The 22,344-nt window shown below is 43.9% G+C and overlaps 1 protein-coding gene across 1 annotated transcript; it reads left to right on the top strand.

Moving 5' to 3' along the window:
- Positions 1-293: 293 nt before the first annotated feature.
- On the top strand, positions 294-20,782 carry marchf6 (membrane-associated ring finger (C3HC4) 6). The gene is made up of 26 exons (XM_076294314.1): positions 294-711; positions 1,679-1,778; positions 1,915-1,988; positions 4,283-4,426; positions 4,526-4,598; positions 5,150-5,318; positions 6,136-6,331; positions 7,157-7,218; positions 7,603-7,635; positions 7,746-7,797; positions 7,911-7,969; positions 8,452-8,532; positions 8,952-9,020; positions 9,142-9,216; positions 9,507-9,641; positions 9,763-9,882; positions 10,021-10,121; positions 10,663-10,800; positions 11,441-11,636; positions 11,764-11,833; positions 12,358-12,539; positions 13,062-13,196; positions 13,719-13,808; positions 14,692-14,824; positions 15,302-15,437; positions 18,504-20,782. The coding sequence occupies exons 1-26, from the start codon at positions 693-695 to the stop codon at positions 18,589-18,591; spliced, it is 2,730 nt and encodes a 909-aa protein (XP_076150429.1). The 5' UTR covers positions 294-692; the 3' UTR covers positions 18,592-20,782.
- The last annotated feature ends 1,562 nt before the right edge of the window (positions 20,783-22,344 follow it).

Here is a 22,344-nt window from a genome sequence, read left to right as displayed (position 1 = left end):
TTTGCCACTTACATTTCTGACGTCTGACACTTCACACTGCTGTGTGTTTCTTGTGAGTGCATCAAGAAAGGTCGGCTTACACCATGTTAATGGCCAATCGTAGACTAGGATTTGGGGTGGCACCTGGGGTGGCCAATCGAATCTCAAGGGTGGCCTGTGCCACCCGGAGCTACCCCTCTGGCTCCGCCCCTGTATATATATTATACATACACATAGCCTAAACATTATGATGCTCCGGACCTTTGCTTGAGGAAATTTTCCGTAACTGGACCTCGCTGAAGATTAATTGAATATCCCTGTTCTAGAAATTATGACCCGACTTATCTTTTGTTTTTGTCTTGGAACCACTTAGCGTGGCTTCATGCGCTTGCGCAAACATCTGACGCAAATGCAAGTGCACGGCTCTTGCCAAACACACAGCATTCAACACTGAAAGCCTAGCCGTTACATTAGTTCACAAACTATGGTGATTGTAATTCGTCCATTTGATTCATATTCACGAGAAACTGAAATGAGTTAAAGCATACTGAAATGTACCAGGTGTTGCACTGAAACACCTACTCCGAAATGTATAGATATTTTCTTTTCTTTCCGATTGCATTATTTTCTTGATCTGTGTCAGACGTCGTTAGCTAGTTAGCTTAGCTAACACGCTATGTGTTGACTGGAAGGACAGTGCGTCACCATTCAAGATGGACACTGCCGAAGAAGGTAATTTACCCGAATAAACCTAACCACTTGAATAACACATCAAGCAGAAATATTTTTTCCACTTCATATTGTGACGTTTTTTATGTTTTACACTACTCAAACGTCCTTTAATGCAACGCTAGAAGTGTGTGTATGGTGGGTAATACTGGCTGAAGGCTGTTGGACATCTTGCTAGCTAGCGAACTGACTATCACTGCAAGTGTGCTTCGATAGCGTGCTAACTAGCATGCCTATTATGTGATCTAACATAATAAATCTACCCAAACTGACAACAGCTCATTGAAGGCTTTATGTCATCCTCATTTGCTGGAAATTGTAAGACGATGAATCTCCACAATCGCCAGTAGACGTTCATCTTGCTAATTAATGTTAGGATAGTTTGGTTGTAACGTTAGCTACCGGCCAGCTAACTGACATTTATTTAGCCAAAACAGAGAATGTCTCAAGCTAGTTAGTTAATAAGTTGTTGGCTGTGTAACATTAACTAGCTCTGCTGACGATGTCAACACATCGAGCTAATTAATTATTGTTGCATAATTGACCAAACATACTGATACAGAAGCGTTTATCAGTTCTACACTGTATTGCTTACATTTGCTCAAATTTGTGAACTAACGTTAATGTTAATCAATGGAGCAGTGGCACAAGTGATGCAAGATGCCTTTTTAGTAACGTGATGTTAGGCACGTTGATATTTATGTGTAAACAATAAATCATGGTTATCCGATTAAACATGTAAGTCATGGTGTGTTGATAACAGCGTTCCAGCTCCAGTTTAATCTCATATGACCGACAGTCTGAACAAGCCCGCTGCTTGTCTGAGTTTGTGTTCACCTATCCAGAAATCACTGGCTCTGAATGGTGTGCCATTGAAAAGCCTAAGTGCTTTCCTCTCCCAGTCTGGCTTTACTGGCACAGTGTTGTAGTGACTGGTTAAAGTCTGACTTCGCCTTTTATGATTTGTCAGCCGATATATGCAGGGTATGTCGGTCAGAGGGGACCCCGGATAAGCCCCTTTATCACCCCTGTGTCTGCACCGGGAGCATTAAGTTCATCCATCAAGAATGGTAAGAACTTGCTATATCATCATGATATAAGAACCATAAAGTGCTGGTTGCAAGTAGAACCCAGATAGTTGTTGATGTAACAGGAACTGTTTTAAAATATGTTGTTAAACCATCCCTTTCTGCTCTTTCCCATCAGCCTTGTTCAATGGCTAAAACACAGCAGAAAGGAGTACTGTGAATTATGCAAACACAGGTTTGCCTTCACACCAAGTAAGTGTCCCTTGCTTTTGGTCTTATTCTATAACTGTTGAAGATCGTCAAGTTGTCTATGCCAATACTGCTGGAAAAGCACCACACTCTGTGTGGCTTAGAACTGTAATGTGATGTGTAACAATGTTGGACTGTGTTCTGGTATTGGCCCGGGCCTTGTTGACACATTTCCATGACACAAGACTGACCCTCCTTGGAGTTCCGATTGTACGGAGCCAGATTGTAATCTCCTTGCCAAGTAGCTCCTAACAAGGAGAAAGCCTTGTTGATGATGGTCTTGTCAGTTTCGGCACTCCTAATTTATTTTCATAAAGAGTAATTCACAAAGCCCTTTAAAGCTAAAAGCACTTAAGTCTGGGAGAACTAAGAGATAGTCATAAGGACTCCTTGCTCATTAAAATAAACTCCCAGACTAACTCTCTAAATCCCATGTTGAAATATTTTGAAATGCAATTACAAAATGACTTGAAAGATGCTGTCTCTATCATGATTGTAGAGCTTGTAAGGGATGCAGTAATGCCAATAATAAACCCAAAGGTCCCATTCCTCACAGAAATTGGTGTATAATTTTATTGTAGAATTATACTTGTACACAAGCATGGCAACATACAGATACGTTTTGAAAACTGTTCAAAGTTGCGTGTGTGTGCGTAGCATATTTGATTGTATTTAATATGTATCCCATGGCATGTCTATTATTATATATCTTTTTTAAAAACACCTTTGCTAAAACTTGGTCTCAGCAGCTTGTTCTTTTGAAATGATTGAGGAGAACTTGAGTGCAACCTAGGAGATCTCTCAGTGGTGAGATAAAATGCTTTGTGAATGTGGGCCTAGATAAGCATTCATGCTGACCGCTCTACTTGGAGCAGAAACTTTGGGATCACCGCATTAGCGCCCACTAAAGCTTAAGCCAAGTGTGTCACATTTTGGTCCATTGCCATTTTGAAAGTCATTTCATTGTTTATTTTGTAACTCCAACTTTCTTGAAAGATTATTAATCTATTTTCTTATCTTTTTGTTTTATTGTTATTTTTATTGTTCAAATATTACCAGTGTGCAGGGCTCTACAGTGCGCCCATTTCACTCGCACATGCGAGTAAAAATGATGGCGTGCGAGTGCAAAAAAATATTTAGGCGCACTGGTGCGAATGACTTCTAACCATGTCAGTGTTTGTCTACAAAATACACCGCAACATCGAGAAACATTACTAGTGCAAACCATAGAATCACGTCGCGAATGCAGCATAAAAACTACACCTCCCATCAACGTTAGCAGTTTCACGTTGTGACTCGCTAGTAGTCGCTTCTATCAAATCCAAGAGCACGCAGAAAAAGCGGAAAGTTAGACTAGCCAGCCAAGATGCAAAGATTGAAGAAATTAGTGCTTCTATCCACCGAATTCATCGGATATAGGAGGAACAGGATGAGATTCTGAGAATGCAGTGAGAGAAGGAAAGGTAACCTAACATGCCTTTTAGGCCAGTTGACGTATTGGCTGCAATATGCAAAATATAACTGTAGCGAACAGGCACAAAAGTAGCCTCCCGTAATACTCCCATTTTATTCAAAGGTAGAACGCTACTGACAACTCCAGGCTTCCACGCATGCTTGTTTGTTTACACCGAATACAAGCTGAAGTGCAAAACGAAAGTAGGCCTAACGTTTTCCTACTGCGCCCATCAATGCAAATATTTCAAATAAAAAATAAAAGGATAAAAAAATATACATCCTTGATAGCCTATGTTAGGTTTTGTGGAAGAGAAAATGGACTGTTTTAGTAGTAGTATTAGACAGTATGCAGTCAGATAGGTCACCATGGGCATATTTGGATTAGCTACAGATGGATTCACAAATAAATAAATTAGCCTACATTTGGCAGGATACTTGATATACAGGCTAAATGCAAATATGGCAATGTATTATATTATTTTACATTAACAAAATGTAGGAAAATAGAACAGACTGAAAATAAAGTAGGCACTGATCTTTAAAATCCTGTTTCCTGTAGCCTAAATGTTGTCAGTCATTCTTAATATTCGCAATTGGTGCACTGGCATGTTTAACTGTTAGCTGGAGTGTAATGTTAGATTATGTGTAAGTTAAGTACAGAACTGACTGTGCGCCCAAATTTTTGTCTGTGCTCCTACATTTCTTAACTTGGACGCACAAGTGCTCCTGGAAAAAAATGTTAGTGTAGAGCCCTGCATGTGTGTCATGTTATAATGCTGTCAGCAGTATAGGGCTTTATATTATTGAGGAGTTATTGCAACTGCCCTCCCCCTTTTTCCCAGTCTACTCTCCAGACATGCCCTCCCGACTGCCAGTGCAGGATATCTTTGCTGGTCTGGTCACCAGTATAGGCACAGCCATCCGCTACTGGTTCCACTACACGTTGGTGGCTTTCGCCTGGCTTGGTGTTGTCCCTTTAACAGCATGTAAGTAGTCTGCTGATGACATTTGCGTCATTTATAATGTCCAAACCTTTGCCTAACCGCATCTTTCTCTGGGTGACTGCCTTTTGTCTCTTCCTGTAGGTCGCATCTATAAATGTCTGTTTACAGGCTCTGTAAGTTCACTGCTGACACTGCCACTGGATATGCTGTCCACGTAAGTGCACTGCAGAACATGGCTAAACTGAATCACTGGACTTATGTCTTTTTCTGTCTTTATTACACTTACGCTGATAGCTTGTTGGAAGTCTGATGAATTCAGACACACATCTTGAACTCTCTCTGTCTGTCTCGTTCTCTGTATGTCTCTGTCTGTCTCTGTTGCTCTCTCTCTCCCTCTGTATGTCTCTCTGTCTCTCTCTCTCTCTCTCCCTCTGTGTATGTCTCTGTCTCTCTCTCTCCCTCTGTATGTCTCTCTGTCTCTCTCTCTCTCTCTCCCTCTGTATGTCTCTGTCTCTCTCTCTCCATCTGTGTATGTCTCTGTCTCTCTCTCCCTCTGTATGTCTCTCTCTCTCTCTCTCCCTCTCTGTATGTCTCTCTGTCTCTCTCTCTCTCTCTCCCTCTGTGTATGTCTCTCTCTCCCTCTCTGAATGTCTCTCTGTCTCTCTCTCTCTCTCCCTCTCTGTATGTCTCTCTGTCTCTCTCTCCCTCTCTGTATGTCTCTCTGTCTCTCTCTCCCTCTCTGTATGTCTCTCTCTTTCTCCACAGAGAGAACCTGCTGGCGGACTGTCTGCAGGGCTGCTTTGTGGTGACGTGCACGCTCTGCGCATTCATCAGTCTGGTGTGGCTCCGGGAACAGATCGTGCACGGCGGCGCCCCGCTGTGGCTGGAGCACAATCAGCAGCAGGCTGCCAACGTAGCCGTACGGCCCAACGAGGTATGACCCTCCCCCCCCCCCCGCCCCACACACACACACACACACACAATAACAACAACAACAACGTCGTCATCCTAAAATAAATGTTTGGTCTAACTGAGCAAGCCATTGACTTTGAAAGCTGTATAAGGTTCCTTAAGCAGTTAATTTGCTAAGGACCACCAAAGTTGACAGTTAGCACTGTTATTATGATCAGATGTGTCTGTACGTGGCAGTATTTATATAGAAATATTAAAGACACAAATGACAGGGAGATGAGATGGAGATATGGTATTGTGTATCCAGTATGCCAGCTGCAGAGCCCAGTCATGGCATTGTATTGCTGCGTGTGTTACTACACAGTCAGACTGTACAGCACTTCCTAGCAGAGCTGTGCTGGAATCAATAGAGAATGTTCCTGGAAGGCCGCTAGAGACTCTGTAGGGACCCATTAGCAGCACAGTGCCCCTGTTCCTTTACTTTCCTCCACTCCTTATTTCCAGTTAGTATAGTCTACTGCCCGCTATTCCAGCGACACTCTCTGGAGACGCTACACTGATATTCAAGCCTACAAGTGCAATTTTCTGCTCTCTCCTCTGTCCCCTCTGTGTTTTACTTGTGTCTCACTTTCTGTTTTTTTATGAGTCTAGCTTTACTGTTCCACCTGTGTTGTGTTGAGTTTAGTTTCCTCACTTTTGTTTACCCTCTTATGTTTTACATTTATTTTTTTAATCTGTAACTTCTAATGTTGTCATGGTATAGCGATAGATGCTAATATGGCATTGAACTGAACTGACCCCTCCTCTCTTTATCCCTCCGTGCCTCGCTGTTTCTCCAGGCTCCTGCGGCCGGTAACGAGGCGGGTGTGGGCGAGCAGCAGGCGGCCGCGGGTCCTGCCCCGGCTCCGGAGGAGAACGCGCCGCTGGGTGACGCCCTTGAGGCGCAGGCCGAGCCAGAGGAGCTGGAGCTGGACAACGAGGAGGAGGAGGAGGCCGGGGCAGAGGACGGCGCCGACGCCAACAACGCTGCACAGGGTGAGGGACTCCAGCACTGTTTACACAAACATCTACTGTATGACAGCACTCCAGCACTAAAACACCTATGGCTGCAATCCAGCACTGTTTACACAAACACCTATGACAGCACTCCAGCACTGTTTACACAAACACCTATGACAGCGCTGTTTACACAAACACCTATGACAGCACTCCAGCACTGTTTACACAAACACCTATGGCTGCACAGTATAGCGAACACATCAAAACACCTATGGCTGCACAGTACAGCGAACACACTAAAACACCTATGGCTGCACAGTACAGCGAACACACCAAAACTGCACAAGGGTTAAGGGTAATCTTCTATACATTTACTTTTATGTATTTACTCATTTGGCGGATGCTTTTATCCAAAGCGACTTGCTTACGTCAATTGTGACAAGGGCCATTCTCCTGAAAGCAACTTGAGGAGAAGTGTCTTGCCCAAGGGAACAATGGTAGCAACCAGAAGTTGAACCCACAACTGGCTACTGCATGCTAGCCCATCTCCTTAGCCACTATGCAACCACCGCCCCACAGCACCCATCTATAAGTTTTGCCTGGACCTCCCCCCTCCCCTTGTTGTGGGTTCTATTAGTCCAACTGAAGCCAAGGCCATGGTTTCATTTGTGTGTGATTCTTGTCTGAATAATAATGATGTATATATGTTTCGGCACATACTTGTTTTCTACAAATACATTTTTGCTGTATACTGTACAGTATGTGAAAGGCGTCATGAGTGCCTAGACCAGTGTGTCGTTCTGCTGCTATTGTAGCGTGATGTGTGTTTGGGTGTGGCTGATCTGTGTGTTTTGGTCGTAGATGACATGAACTGGAATGCTCTGGAGTGGGACCGAGCTGCGGAAGAGCTCACCTGGGAGAGGGTGAGAACACACTGCAGGCGCACACGCCTCCTCAGCCTCTACAACTACTCACTACCACTCACACATATAGAATGTTTTATGGTCTTTTGGGCCCCCACCGTCCACTGCAAGGCAACGCTGCCTGGGCGGTGTTAGGGTTGGGGTTACGGTTACGGTTAGGTGCCTTGAAGTCGACGGTGGGGGCCCAAAAGAGCATTAAGCCATATAGAATGGAGCTGAGATTGCAATAGCTCAGTTAAAGGAAATGTGATTGTTATGTGTGTAATCAGCAATCAGCACAATTGTTAGACTTTTTGCTCCTGTTTCGTTTCTAGTTATTTGTTTTTTGTTTGTGTATTTATTTTAACATCATAAATTTATCACATGACTTTTCTTGTCAAACAGATGCTGGGATTGGATGGCTCTTTAGTTTTTTTGGTATGTATGGAAAGAAGTATTTTAATTTGCAGGATGATTTGAGTAAGCATGTCAGAGGAAGTGGTATTTCTGATTCCTACCTAATTGTTGCCTCTGTTTTATTTTCTCAGGAGCATGTCTTCTGGGTGGTCTCACTCAATACACTTTTCATCTTGGTGTTTGGTAAGTATCTAGAATTTGATCTGAAGTGTTTGTCCCTTTCTCATCTAAGCATCTGGCATACATATGTTCAGATTTATGACCAGATTATTGAGCATTTGTTGTTGTCTTTTCAGCTTTTTGTCCATATCATATTGGGCATTTTTCAGTGGTGGGGCTTGGCTTTGAAGAATATGTAAGTGACCTTGTAATATTACTGTTGTTGTTGTTGTACATTACAACTATATACTTAAACCAAATGTGGGAAAGATTTTAATTTAAAATGTTTACATATTATGTGTGTTGACTGAGAAAACAATCTCCAAGTACAGTTACCTGACTTGTTATTGAAGATGTATTGGTCAATGAACAGACATGATTAGCAAAAAACATTTTTGAGACTTTTGAATAAGATTCTTTTGTATGTTTTTTTTCACCACTAAGTGTAGAACAGCTTTTACAATGTTCATGTTCAAGTAGCTTACAAACTTGTTACAAACTTGACTCAAGCTCATGTGAACGCCACCATCTTGTGCAATCACATGTAATTATACCACGTGCCCCCACCAGTGGTACTATACATTTTGTTACACAAGGGAGGATCAACTTAGGCTGTTTATTGTGTCGAAGCTTTTGTCTTTTTGTAAGTCTACATTTTTGTTTGTTTTTCTTTTGCAGGTGAAAGCATCCCATTTCGAGGGACTCATCACTACCATTGTGGGCTATGTTCTACTCGCTGTTACACTGATCGTGTGTCACGTATCCTTCCACGGTGTCTAACTGGGACTATGTGTACAGGCATTGCAGCTGAGACAGTGGGGACAGTGGAAATCAAAATCAAACTGTCTCACTCACACATAATGGGTCTTAACAGCCAGCATTCATAGCCTAACAAAGACCCCAACCAGTGAACACAATCTATTCCTTAAGCCTGACTGGAAAATTCAGGTATCAACATACCAAGGGCTATGAGTTCAGTTTCCAATGATTACATAATAGTACTGTTTTATTAGTCTACAAGTTCACTGGTTGTAAAGTGCCTTTAAATGTCCAAATGTGTGATGGTCTTGGTCTTTCTGCCTGTAAGTTATTGTTTCCTGGGCTTTTGGAGTGTGAGTAGAACTCCAGTGTGCCGAGTTGTTCCGTGTGCTTGTTCTGTTCCTTATGCATGATCTCAGGGATTAGCGGCATTAGTGAGATTCCAGAGATCACGACGCTTATTAGGGGTGTGCTACATCGTTGTGAAGGTAAACTCAAACCACCTCGCACTACACAAGTGACAGATCAGAAGCCAATAAATTCAAAGCATTGTCATCACCTGATGCATCATATGTGTGTGTGTGTGTGTTTTTTTTTATCCAAACGTAGGTGTCTTTGCTGGTGGTGGTGGAGATTGGCGTCTTCCCCCTTATCTGTGGCTGGTGGCTGGATATCTGCTCCCTGGTGTGTTGAAGTGCACAGATGGGTCTGCCCGAAGGGGGTGCTCTGATGTAATGAAATGACCAATGTAAATGTCCAGTATTTTGAATGGGGGCCAACCTTCTAAAGCTTGCTGTGTCTGTGTGTGTGTCTGTGTGTGTGTCTGTGTGTGTGTCTGTGTGTGTGTGTGTGTGTGTGTGTGTGTGTGTGTGTGTGTGTGTGTGTGTGTGTGTGTGTGTGTGTGTGTGTGTGTGTGTGTGTGTGTGTGTGTGTGTGTGTGTGTGTGTGTCTGTGTGTGTGTGTGTGTGTGACAGGAAATGTTTGATGCGTCCCTGAAGGACCGAGAGCTGAGTTTTGAGTCTGCCCCTGGCACGACCATGTTCCTCCACTGGCTCGTTGGGATGGTCTACGTCTTCTACTTTGCCTCATTCATTCTCTTACTGCGCGAGGTGATAGGACTGCTCTTCACTTTGGGCTGGCCCCGTTATCCACAATTACAACACCCACAGGGTTTACCCACATGACATTGATGCTATTGTTTTCCTATTGCTTTCCTTTCTTAACATACAGGTGCTCAGGCCTGGTGTCTTGTGGTTCCTCCGAAACTTAAATGACCCTGATTTCAACCCAGTACAAGAGATGATCCACTTGCCAATCTACAGACACCTGCGCAGGTTCATTTTATCTGTGGTGAGTGGGTTCATGACCCCCCAGCCTTCTCCTTCTCAGAGGTCTAGTGTCATCAGCTAGCGTGTGTGGAGGTGTGAACATCAAGTGTCGGTGTGATGTGTGGTGTGATGTGTGTGTGATGTGTGTGTCCTCTCACAGGTGGTGTTTGGGTCTATAGTCCTCCTGATGCTGTGGCTTCCCATTCGAATCATCAAGCACCTGCTTCCCTCCTTTCTCCCCTACAATGTGATGCTGTACAGGTGCGTGCTTTTTTGGAATTCTTTCTGCTGGAACGACTCCAAATCCTGTTGAGTTTGTTTGTGTGTGTGTTTGTTTGTTTAGTGTGTTTGTGGGTGGGGGGTTGTGTTTGTGGTTGTGTGTATGTTGTGTGTGGTTGTGTGTGTGTTGGGTCCGCTCGTGCTCCTGTGCCTGGCGGCGGTCGGCCGTGGGTGTAGACGTGTGGCGAGCAGTCAGAGCGATGGCTGGTGGGTTGCATCAGCCTCTGGCAGGTGTTGCAGGCGATGGCGCCATTCCCCCGGGGCGCTCCCGTGAGGAGCCTGTCATACTGATGCAGTCTCACAGGCACTCGGGAGCTCGTTCACTTGGGAACTTCATCACATTACACACTCAGAGTCTAGGTCATGTCTCATGAAAATGGTCACATGACCCTAGGTCAGTGTTGTTGTGTAGTCTAGCCTCTGCCAGCGATGCTAGGTTTTAGAAAAGCTGCTAAATATTTGTTTGTAAATCTTTCTAAATCTATCGTGTGTGTGTGTGTTTCTCTCTCTCTCTCTCTCTCAGTGACGCCCCGGTGAGTGAGCTGTCACTGGAGCTGCTGCTGCTGCAGGTGGTGCTGCCCGCGCTGTTGGAGCAAGGGCACACCCGCCAGTGGCTCAAAGGCCTGGTCCGTGCCTGGACCGTCACCGCAGGATACCTGCTGTACGTACCCGCCAAACACCCATCTGGGCATCACTTTAAAAACAAATCACTCGCTAGGATGTTGCAGAAGTTGGACAGAACTTTGCGTCCTATTGGACAGAACTTAGTGATGCAGTTCTGTCCGATAGGTGAGTGAGCAGTTAAAATAAGAGCAGTTGGCTATATTTTTGTGTCAGTATGTTAGTATGTGTAGCTGTATATGTGCGGTGTTTGGATGGTATGTCAAGTTAACAATAGATCAGCATTTTTTATTGTTTTATTTCATTGGGTTTGATTCATCATGTATGAGTTGACAAGAAATCAATTAATAATGCCGCTTGTTTCTTTGAGATAATTTGTGAGTATTTCAGGTAAGAAGTATTTCACAAAATCAAACAAAGGTACTATCGCTGAGCAGTTGCATCCACCTGAGGCAACACAAGGAACATGTAGTAAGACTTGTAAAAAGCACCACAGCCATCAGTATGAAAAATGTACAGCAAAGACTTTGGGGATGGGGGGGTGGACATTCCACCATGTCCCGACGCTGCTCATACCTGATGATGCCTTCGGTAATTGAACTCCACCTGCCCCTTACTCTCCTCCTCTCTCTCTCTCTCTCTCTCTCTCTCTCTCTCTCTCTCTCTCCTCCCACGCTCAGAGACCTGCACTCCTACCTACTGGGAGACCAGGAAGAGAATGACAACAACGCCAACAACAACCAGCAGGCACGCAACAACAACAACGCCATCCCTGTGGTGGGCGAGGGCCTGCACGCCGCCCACCAGGCCATCCTGCAGCAGGGCGGACCCGTCGGCTTCCAGCCGTACCACCGGCCAATGAAATTCCCTTTCAGGGTAAGGCGGCAACAACCCAGACCAATCAGTGCTCTGCTAATTGCAGGGCGGAGGCATTCTGTGGCTTCAGGTGATGTTTGACCTGGGAGATTTTGGCCATGACCTGTTTGTGTGTTGTTTTCTCCAGATTGTCCTGCTGATCGTGTTCATGTGCGTCACCCTGCTCTTGGCCAGCCTCGTCTGCCTCACTCTGCCAGGTCAGTTATAAAGGAAGCACTCTAGCCTATGCTGCACATGCTGCTTTGCTTTAACCAAGGCCCCTCTATTACAACAAAGGACACCTTGAAAATTGTCTCTAAATATGTAAGATAGGATCCACATATGTTCCAAATGAGCCCATTTGATTTTTCAATGTAGTATATGAAATGACATGTCATGTTTTGACCTACTGTAATGCTGTGGTCATGTTTTGCCCCATATTTGGGGGTCTGTATCAGGACACCACATGGTGCATGTCATCATGACTCGGCGTTCTCCTTCACTGCAGTATGTGTGGGCCTCTTTAGTATTCTATGGAACTTCTCATGATTTGACCTACTGTAATGATGTGGTCATGTCTTGCCCCATATTTGGGGGTCTGTGTCAGGACTACATCATGACTAGTCTCTCTCCTGGCCAGCCCTGCAGCATGTACTGGTCGCTGGCTGTGGTCATGTCTTGCCCCATATTTGGGGGTCTGTGTCAGGACCACATCATGATTAGTCTCTCTCCGTCCCTGCAGTGTTCGCGGGCCGCTGGCTGATGTCTTTCTGGACGGGCAGTGCCAAGATCCACGAGCTGTACACGGCGGCGTGCGGCCTGTACGTGTGCTGGCTGTCCATCCGTGCCATCACCGTGCTGCTGGCCTGGATGCCACAGGGCCGACACGTCATCCTGCTCAAGGCCCAGGAGTGGACGCTCATGGTACAGCCACAACCGCAAAGCACAGCTCTCCCCTCCTCCCCCCACCCAAGCATCTTCACTCATCTACTCTCTACTACATGTGCTATGCTAAATACCAGCAGTTTGCACTGTCCCATGGCAACCTATACCAATAATGGATTCCTGTCTGCTGATCCTACTTGAGTTGAGGGAATTTGCGTGTATTTCTTTGAGAAGTCTTTAAAACCCTGTAGCCCTCAGGATGTGCTCTGGACTGTTGTTTTTTTTTATATTTCTTGTTTTGTGGTGTTATATATCCGGTAAATACATATAACACTTCTAGAAAGAGGAGAATAATAAATAGCTGAATGTCGTAAGGGCAGTAATAACTGTTTGGCTAATTGCTTAGCTCAGTATTCTTAATATACTAAGAATACTTAATATATGCTGTACTTCCAAACTGATCTCTGGGCAAACAGACTCGTGCGTAGCTGTGTTTTGTACTGAGCATGCGTTGTGTTTCGTATAATTGTTTTGTGTTCACTTAATTTGGTTCCACCTCAGATCCTGAAGACGCTGATAGTGGCGGTGCTGCTGGCCGGGGTGATCCCCCTGCTGCTGGGGCTGCTGTTTGAGCTGGTCATCGTGGCCCCCCTCAGAGTGCCCCTGGACCAGACCCCCCTCTTCTACCCCTGGCAGGTAAGAGCCCCCACCTCATGCTCAAAGGGGCCGTCATTTAAATGGCGAGCAAAGTACAAAGTCTGCCAACAAGCAAAGTGTGCATGCATGAAGTACAGTGTAGCTATAGTTTAGTATGTGGGAGCATTGAGCGGACTCGTTTTTTCCCTACCATCTTGGCTATGTGAGAGCAGTCATCTGTTAATGTTATTTTTATTTGTATGCTTTTTTTTTTGTTTTGGTGCTAAAGGTGCTGATTGTTATTGATCGGAAAGCCGATTCAGTGCTCAAAGTTCAAGTGTACTTGCAGAACTGAGATTTCACTCTGATCTGTAGCAGTGGGAGCAGTCATCTATGGATTTGTATCTTTATTTGTAAGCTTTGTTTTGTCTTGGTGCCAAAGGTGCAGACTGTTATTGATTGAGAAGCCTGTTCAGTGCCCAGAGGTCGAGTGCACACTGCAGAACCGAGAATTCACCGTGATCTGTAACAGTGGGTTGGAGATTACGTCACTTGTGTATTTTTTGTATTTGTTCCCTGTAGGACTGGGCCTTAGGCGTCCTGCATGCCAAAATCATTGCCGCCATCACCCTGATGGGCCCGCAGTGGTGGCTGAAGACTGTGATCGAGCAGGTGGGTGGGCTGTGTGAATGACATGTGCGGCTTACTTTCTCTGACTTGGGTCTGTGTGTGTGCTCACAGTTTGTTTGAATAACCAGCCAGTGTGAGTGCAGGGCTTAAAGTATCCCGGCACTGTGCCGGATCTCCGGCGTGTCGCGGCTGTGAGGAAAATTTCCTCAGAAGAAAAAGTCGGGAAATCATTATAGATGAGGGTCATCATTTTCGTTGTTTGAGATAGAGCTCCGAGTTCAACTACCAATGCCAGCTCTCGCTTTCAAACTAACAAACGTGTTTAGCCAATCAAAAGGCAGAGTAGGGCGGGATTTGGCTGCACACCATTGTAGAAAGAGCGGGGAGCGTGAGAGTACTAGAGGGCAGCCGAGCATACAGTGCTTCTGTCACTCACCTGATAATCATTGATGGTGTTGTGAAATTATGTAGCATTAGAAAATGAAAACAAAGACATTTCTATGAAGGTATGCATGGGTGGCTACTAGTTCATCTAGTGTTATCAAAGGCAGAGGCACAAAATAGGCTACAGTTGGTAGAGCTGAAGTATAAAGCAAGTATAAATAATTACAGTGCTCCCGTGACGTGACCAATGCGTCGAGTGTATAACACCTTTAAATCCGCAACTTGCAGAGCAGCAGATAATCATAGTCTATAGTATTTAGCCTACAATGAAGTGGATTCCGACGACTGCCTTTAAAAAACAACTAGAGACTTGGTGGTTATCCCTGTGACGACTGTGTTTAGTCAGAATTGAATATAACGTGATTATTCTTCTTGCTTTTTTTTCACTTTAAGCCCTGGTCTGTCGGGGGGGGGGGGGTGGGGGGAGGAGAATATGCATGTTGAATGACTCAATGAAGCCTTTGATGTTCTCATCTCCTAGGTGTATGCCAATGGGATTCGCAACATTGACCTGCACTTCATCATCCGTAAGCTGGCGGCCCCCGTCATCGCCGTGTTGCTGGTGTCGCTCTGCGTGCCCTACATCATCGCCGCAGGCATCGTGCCTCTCATCGGTACGTTCAAGCGCCGTGTCCAGGGGCCCTGCTCAGTGCCAGCAGTAGGGTTTGAAATTGTCGCTGTACTGGCCCATGATACAATAATATTGCAGTTCTTAACATTTAATGATCCAGTCACTATTGTCCTTGGATTCAGTGAGGCAGTGCTGATTAATTTTGCCATATATTCCATCTCATGCACGGGAGACTAGGAGTCTCTGTGGCCAGCTCAGCCCACTACATCTCCTCTCTGATGCAAGAGAACGATATCTTGTGCCATCTTGTGGACAAGGAATTTCATCAGAGTAGACAAGTCTACCTACCAAGATACAATTAAAGTCAGAATAAATCAGTGAATATTGTGATCCATGGTGCCGCTGTCCCACGATAGTGTTATTTCTCCAAAATTCTGTGTTGTGCGTTGACCCTCTGCTGGAGAGGCAGACGTGCCCAGTGGTGGACTGCTAGTAACATGGCTTCTCTGGCTGTGGTCAGGGGTGAAGCGGGAGATGGAGAACCTGGTCCAGCGACGCATCTATCCCTTCCTGCTGATGGTGGTCATGATCATGGGAATCCTGTCCTTCCAGATCCGCCAGTTCAAGCGCCTTTACGAACACATCAAGAACGACAAGTGAGTAGTCCTCCTGGAGCTGGCCACACGCGCTACGTTTCCTAGAGCCAGCCACACACGCTAGGCTGTAGGAGCAAACTGTTCAATGGCACAGAGATGGATGGAAATGTATCCACCTTCAACTTTCCATAACTAATGACTGAATTACAGCATCAATTGTGTCCATGTGTTTAACACCTATGCAGACTTCTTGTTGACAGTAACATAGACAGACTTAGTCTATATATCATATACTGTAGGCAGGGCTTAAGGTGTTCAGGCATGAGCTGGTATGCTTAAGATTTGAAAATAGTCAATGAGACTACAGTGTATATATGATGTCCTCATTAATGTCTGATAACTTCAGGCACAGACATTTCTATTGCTTTAACCCTTAGCTGTTTTTAGGGCATTTTCACTACCTTTATTCATAAGGATTTAGTCTAGGCTATCCAGATCTGCCATCATTTCATGTATTAGTACTAGCATTGATTTTATTTAAATTGAAATATAAAAATCATATCATAAAAATTCTTATATTTTGACCTGTATCTCACCACAGCAAGCTCATAGCTCTACATGCATTTCATGTGTGTGTAGGGCAGACTGTCCTGAAACGGGCAATATAATTGCCATGTTGGAGGGATACTCTGGGGCTGAGCAATTTACAGAAATATGTGGTGTGTGATTTACGTAAATAAATACCATTTTTTATTTAGCAATGAAAAATGACCATTCTGCACTCCATATCTGTGACACGAACTGATCTGACCTGACTTGACCCAAGTTTGCCTGTTAGCATGTGTGACTATGGTGTATGCACACATGATGATTCTCAACTTTTTACTGCATTGCCATGAACAAAGTAAAGGCAAAAAAGGTGTTTCTTTGTTGAACAAATTGGGATGCAATGTGAGCCTTGAATTGGATGCCATGCAGGAATTTGCTAGGATCTCAAAACCGGATTATGAACATGTTTTGCCATAGAGAAACACACGATAGCATTGGATTATAAACATGCTTTGCCACAAAAACAGACAAAAACGTGGGGTAAGTCCAGCTATATGAAGTTATTATTTTGCTGTCACTTCGTCTGTTTTTAACCCAGAAGGCTCTGTGTCTCCTCTTTCATCTAACATACGTGGCATATATATCCGATCACGGGTCCGCGAGTAATTACTCCGAGAGTAAAGGATGTGCAGCGTTGGTTTGTGTACATGACGTTGATATTTTGCAGTCACTTCGTCTGTTTTTACAAGCCAGAAAGATCGATATCCATGGTACCAATGGATAGCCCTGTTTCTCCTCTTTCATCTGATATGCTTGCCATATCTGTGCGATCACGGGTTCGCAAGTAATTCAAACGAGCGTATTGGGTGCAGCAGGTGAACGCAGAGAAGTATAGACTGTAAATATGATGCAATTTGATTTAATTTCATGATTTTTTTTAAATTTTTATACTTGATCGTACAGACAAGTGCGTAGTCTCTTTGGAAAGCCCCACTTCTTCTCTGTCATGCAATAAAGGTTTTATCTCGTTGCGATGAACAGTCGCGGAGCAATGTAACAGAGAAGAAAGGGTGTGTTTTTTGACGCACTTTGCGTCAATCGGGTTCTAAGGGTTAAGCCCTGTATAGGTCATTCCATGTCAATTCAACCAGGGTCCACGCACTTAGGTCTCAAAAAATTCTGAAAAAATGATCAGGTGTACATATGTTACCCAGGAGACACACTGTAAAATTACTTTTATGTAAGATAAATACTTTCCAAGCTACAGCCAGTTTTACGGGGGGAGGGGGGTGTTTGTTCGGTCTCTTAAAGTTCACAAGCCCATAGCTCAAGAACTAAACCATGTAGGATGCTCATGCTGAGCTTGCATGCTGGTACATAAATAGGAATAGTATGTAGCCTTCAGAAGACTTATTTGTACCCAACATAGACTGTTGATTTTTTCCCCTTATTGAGATGAGTAAAAACACTCAAAAAAAGAAATAAACAAAAGTAAAACAAAACAAAACATAAGCAAAAATCATTTTGGATCTCATTTTCAGAGCACCCTAACACCTTGTGGGAATGTACGAAGATTTTTCTTTATATTGTTTTCTTTATTCTCCACAATCCCTTCTTTTAAAAAACACCAATTTGACTTGTCTTATGCAAATCTTCCATGTTTATTTTTCAGAGTAAATATGGACAAAATGTAATTTTCCAATAATGACAAACATCATAACTGAAAGAAAAACATCAGAAATAAATCAGAGGCACATTAAGCAAAAAACAAACACGGTACTTCATTTTACATCATGATCATTTATAACAATTAATCATAACTAGCCTCATTTCTATTTCATTTGATGTGTAGAGATCAAGGTGGTCCTTCCTCCCACTGACAGTAGCAGGTGCACTAAGGAATGCAATAATGCACTGTAATGGAATCCAACAAATATCCTCTCTAGATGGCCAGTGGAAAAATGGTGTGGGATAGTTTGGGTGCATGAAACCTATCTGGATGTCTGATTCTGCTACATCTCCTGATCACAATCATGCTGCATCAGCAGTGTCCGTCACATTACACCAGTGTCATATTGGAGACTATGTTGGGTGCATGTATGATCAAAAATGTTGGATTGGTATGTTTCGTGACGAGTGAAGCAGAATCAGACATCCAGATAGGTTTCATGCACCCAAAAGGTGCAACTTTTGGATACTCACCTGTTTTAAGTTCACATGTTTGTACATTACGCTTAGTCCATTTTCTCCTTTTCTTCACTAAGAAAAAATATGCAATGTTAAATAATTGATGCACGTTGTCATTGAATAAATTGAATGTCATTGATTAAAGTCAACTTGGAGAAATTAGAGGAATACTTCTTGTCAAAATCTGAATTGAATGAATAGTTTAACTGGACATAACTGGTACGATATCAATAAGTGGTCCTTAATGTATGAATGAATAGTTTAACTGGACCTGACTGTGGTACGATATCAGTAAGTGGTCCTTAATGTCTAAATTAATAGTTTAACTGGACCTAAGTGTGGTATGATATCAGTAAGTGGTCCTTAATTTCTTACTCTTCTCCTCTGCAGGTACCTTGTTGGACAGAGACTAGTGAATTATGAACGGAAATCTGGCAAATCCAGCAGCACCACCCACAGTAGCTCCCCACAGGAGTAACAGCCTAAGGAAGTGACTCAACAGAATCAGCTGGAGGTGCGTGTGCGCGCGTGTGTGTGTGTGTGTGTGTGTGTGTGTGTGTGTGTGTGTGTGTGTGTGTGTGTGTGTGTGTGTGTGTGTGTGTGTGTGTGTGTGTGTGTGTGTGTGTGTGTGTGTGTGTGTGTGTGTGTGTGTGTGTGTGTGTGTGTGTGTGTGTGTGTGTGTATGAGAGAGAGAATGATAAAGAGAGAGAGGAGAGGAAAGAGACCAGTTGAACTTGTGTATGCGTTGTGAGCGAGGTCTCCAGTGCACTATTCCCTCCAAACTGTTCATCTCTCCACCTGGTGCATGACCCACGTCCCCTCGTGTCCACTGCAACGCTGCAACTTTCCACAACTCCTGCCGCCCCGGTGGCTCTTCCAGCTGGGGAGACCTGAGAACAGATGACCCCTGGAGGACCTCACAGCAGAGAGATGAAGAGGACAACAGCTACGCTACATTGGACGCCCGATACCAATCTCAAAGAATGTTTCTTTGAACAGCTTAAAAGAAGAACAGGAAGATTTGTGTATACTAATTTATTAAATCATAGTTTTCATTTTATTTCAGTCAAATCATATGGCTGTGTTTGGAGTGGCCTGTGCTATTTTTCTGTGCTGCAAGTCATGCCCGTTCTTGTTCAGTTACTTTTTTGGTCAACAAAGGACAATGCACAATGGTTATTGGTGAAGAATTTGGGTGGGGGCCAAATGAGTAGTTTTATTTATTAGGTTTTTTTTCTTTGATATTGTTTTATAATACCACCACTCTTGTTGCGGTTACTACACAGAGCAGTCATCACTTTGGGTGAGCTGAAAAGGATGGCTTTGCACCTTACGTGGTTTGCTGAGACCATCTCTATTCCGAGGGTCCCTTGTTTCTAGTGATGTCATGGCCGCTGTTGCAGGAGGACTTTAATGGTGGAGGAGGGTGGCTTCGGGCAGATTTCTCAGAATGCTGACATACTTCCTCCTAAGCACAGTATGGTAATGCTGTGGGGAGCTATAGACCCTTACAGACTGGACTCTACCAAAGAGCTGTTTTGTGTAGCTCTCCACCTCTCGCTTGACGCTTGTGCTTCAGTAGTATGTGAGCGAAGACTGTGAGGGTCCAGCAGACCTCCGTGGTTGAGCATATTTATTTGCCAGCTTTGTTACAAAATGGTGACTGCATCTGTCCAGTTTCAAGTTTGTCCTGTAAATCCATTTTCTTGCCACACACAATGTGCAAAAGGTTGACTTTCTTGGTAAAGGTGCTGTTGTACGTTTACCAGTCGGTTGCACTTTTTTTATTTTTTTTGAAAGTGTAGCAATAGTGAATAATCTCTTCCAATTGAAGTCATTCAATCAGTATTGATGTATTGTACATTGAAAATGATTAAAAACTACACTTTTTAACAACAATGACAACAACAAAAAACAGACAAACAATTCACAATTAACAATTGTGCACCAGTGTTGAAGAATTCTACCTTCTCTTTTATGGTCTAAAAACATTTCCATCAGATGGTGATGGAATCTGATCAGATGTTGTAAATAATGTATCATTGCAGCACTTTTGGACTGTGTATTTGATTTTCATAATAATGTTCATTTTGACATTTCAAGCACCTGCTACAGGTGTGAGGCTCCGTTGGCTTTGTATCAGAGTGCCACATAACAGGCAGTGTTTAAAAAGTTGAGATTCTGTAAGTGACCTTATAGTATCTTTGCAACGCAAAACTGGAAATTGTTTGCTTCTTGACCTTCTTTTGGCTTCATCTAAAGGCAAATGCTCTATTTTTATATGTGCATTTTAGAGGTGCTTCTGATTTTGTTTGATTTTTCCCTCCTCTCTCTGTCTCCTCTCTTCTCTTGTGCTTTCCTTTGTAATTGGGCAACAGCGGCACATAACACTGCTGTTGATTAGAATCAACACATGCTGATTGCTCCCACTTGCCTGGAGAAATAGGAGCGTTGTCCTGCCTCCCTCTCTGCCATAGCATGTTTTGGCCTGGCCTCGGCAGTGGCCTGGTGTTCTGGACAATTCAAACGTGCCGGGGGAGAAGGTGGAGGGAAACAGGCAAGGGCACGGGAATATTTTCAATCTCATGGACAGAAAAGGATTTTTTATTTTTTTTTTGCTTTGTTTCAAGAACTCAATTACAAACATTAAATGACAAGTGTGGAATTTTCTCAGCTTGCTTCATTTGAATATCTTGTATATTGCACGGGCAGTTAAAATTGAACCAGAAAGCTCAGGCCTCATTATATGTTAATGCTTCTGGTTCTTGGCAGACACTTTTGTCCAAAGTGACGGACAACACGTATAACAATACACATCATCAAAGATGAACAGTTCTAGTCATAAAGCATACATAAAAATAGCAATAATAAAGTAAATGATTTTTAACAGAATAATGATAGCAAATCATCACAATAACAACATCCACATACGAACCTTGACTGTAAAGAGAAGTTGTTAGACACAAGGTAAACAGATTAGTCATTAAATCCCAAACTATTGCTAGTACGAAGAGCATCAGGTAAACCACTCCACCAGCGAGGAATCTCAAACGACGACTAGATTAGGACCTCTTGGTTTTGATGGTGTTTTATGTGCTAACTTCTGTGAGCTGGAGGCGGCGTGGATCAGAACCCTGCCGTGTCGTGCGGTACAGGACTCCCATCGTCGTGCCCTACTGGGCTGCCTGAGTGGGAACTACCCCCACCTGTTTATCTCATGTGCATAGACCGCTGCCTCCACCCCACGTCAATACTGTTTATCTCATGTGCACAGGCCGCTACCTCCACCCCACGTCTCTACTGTTTATTGTTTATCTCATGTGTTTATCTCATGTGCATAGTGCGCTGCCTCCACCCGACGTCTCCTGTTTATCTCATGTGTACAGTGCGCTGCCTCCACCCGACGTCTCCTGTTTATCTCATGTGTACAGTGTGCTGCCTCCACCCGACGTCTCCTGTTTATCTCATGTGTACAGTCTGCTGCCTCCACCCGACGTCTCCTGTTTATCTCATGTGTATAGTGTGCTGCCTCCACCTAACATCTCCTCGTTTATAGTGTGTTGCCTTCACCCCACGTCTCTACTGTTTATCTCATGTTTATCTCATGTGCACAGGCCGCTACCTCCACCCCACGTCTCTACTGTTTATTGTTTATCTCATGTGTTTATCTCATGTGTACAGTGTGCTGCCTCCACCCGACGTCTCCTGTTTATCTCATGTGTACAGTGTGCTGCCTCCACCCCACGTCTCTACTGTTTATCTCATGTGTTTATCTCATGTGTACAGTGTGCTGCCTCCACCCGACGTCTCCTGTTTATCTCATGTGTACAGTGTGCTGCCTCCACCCGACGTCTCCTGTTTATCTCATGTGTACAGTGTGCTGCCTCCACCCGACGTCTCCTGTTTATCTCATGTGTATCTCATTTCTTTTCTGAAACTATAGATTGTTTGTATAGAATTCTAGCAGGAACCAGGAAAATAATTGACTCCTCAACAGGTTAAAAGCATAACAAACTACTAATTGCTTAAAAGGAGCTGTGGTGCACGTGGCAGCACCGTACCACATTTGGGTGTCAGCGACCAAGGCTCAGTTGAAATACAGTACGTGTGATCTTACAGGTCACTGCTGCTGTCCTCACCATGTGCAGCAGACTCATGCTTGATGTCAGAAGAGTGGGTTTATGTCAGGAACAACCATACTCATATGCCACAGTGCGGCTTTCAAAATGAT

The sequence above is a fragment of the Alosa pseudoharengus genome, unplaced genomic scaffold, assembly GCF_046254945.1.
Source record: "Alosa pseudoharengus isolate Yale_2024_CS ecotype anadromous, Long Island Sound unplaced genomic scaffold, YU_APseudo_1.1 YU_APseudo_1.1_scf_2, whole genome shotgun sequence".
NCBI classification, from domain to species: Eukaryota; Metazoa; Chordata; class Actinopteri; order Clupeiformes; family Clupeidae; genus Alosa; species Alosa pseudoharengus.
The sequence above is the reverse complement of the archived record's forward strand: the minus strand, read 5'-3'. Positions and strand labels throughout refer to the sequence as shown.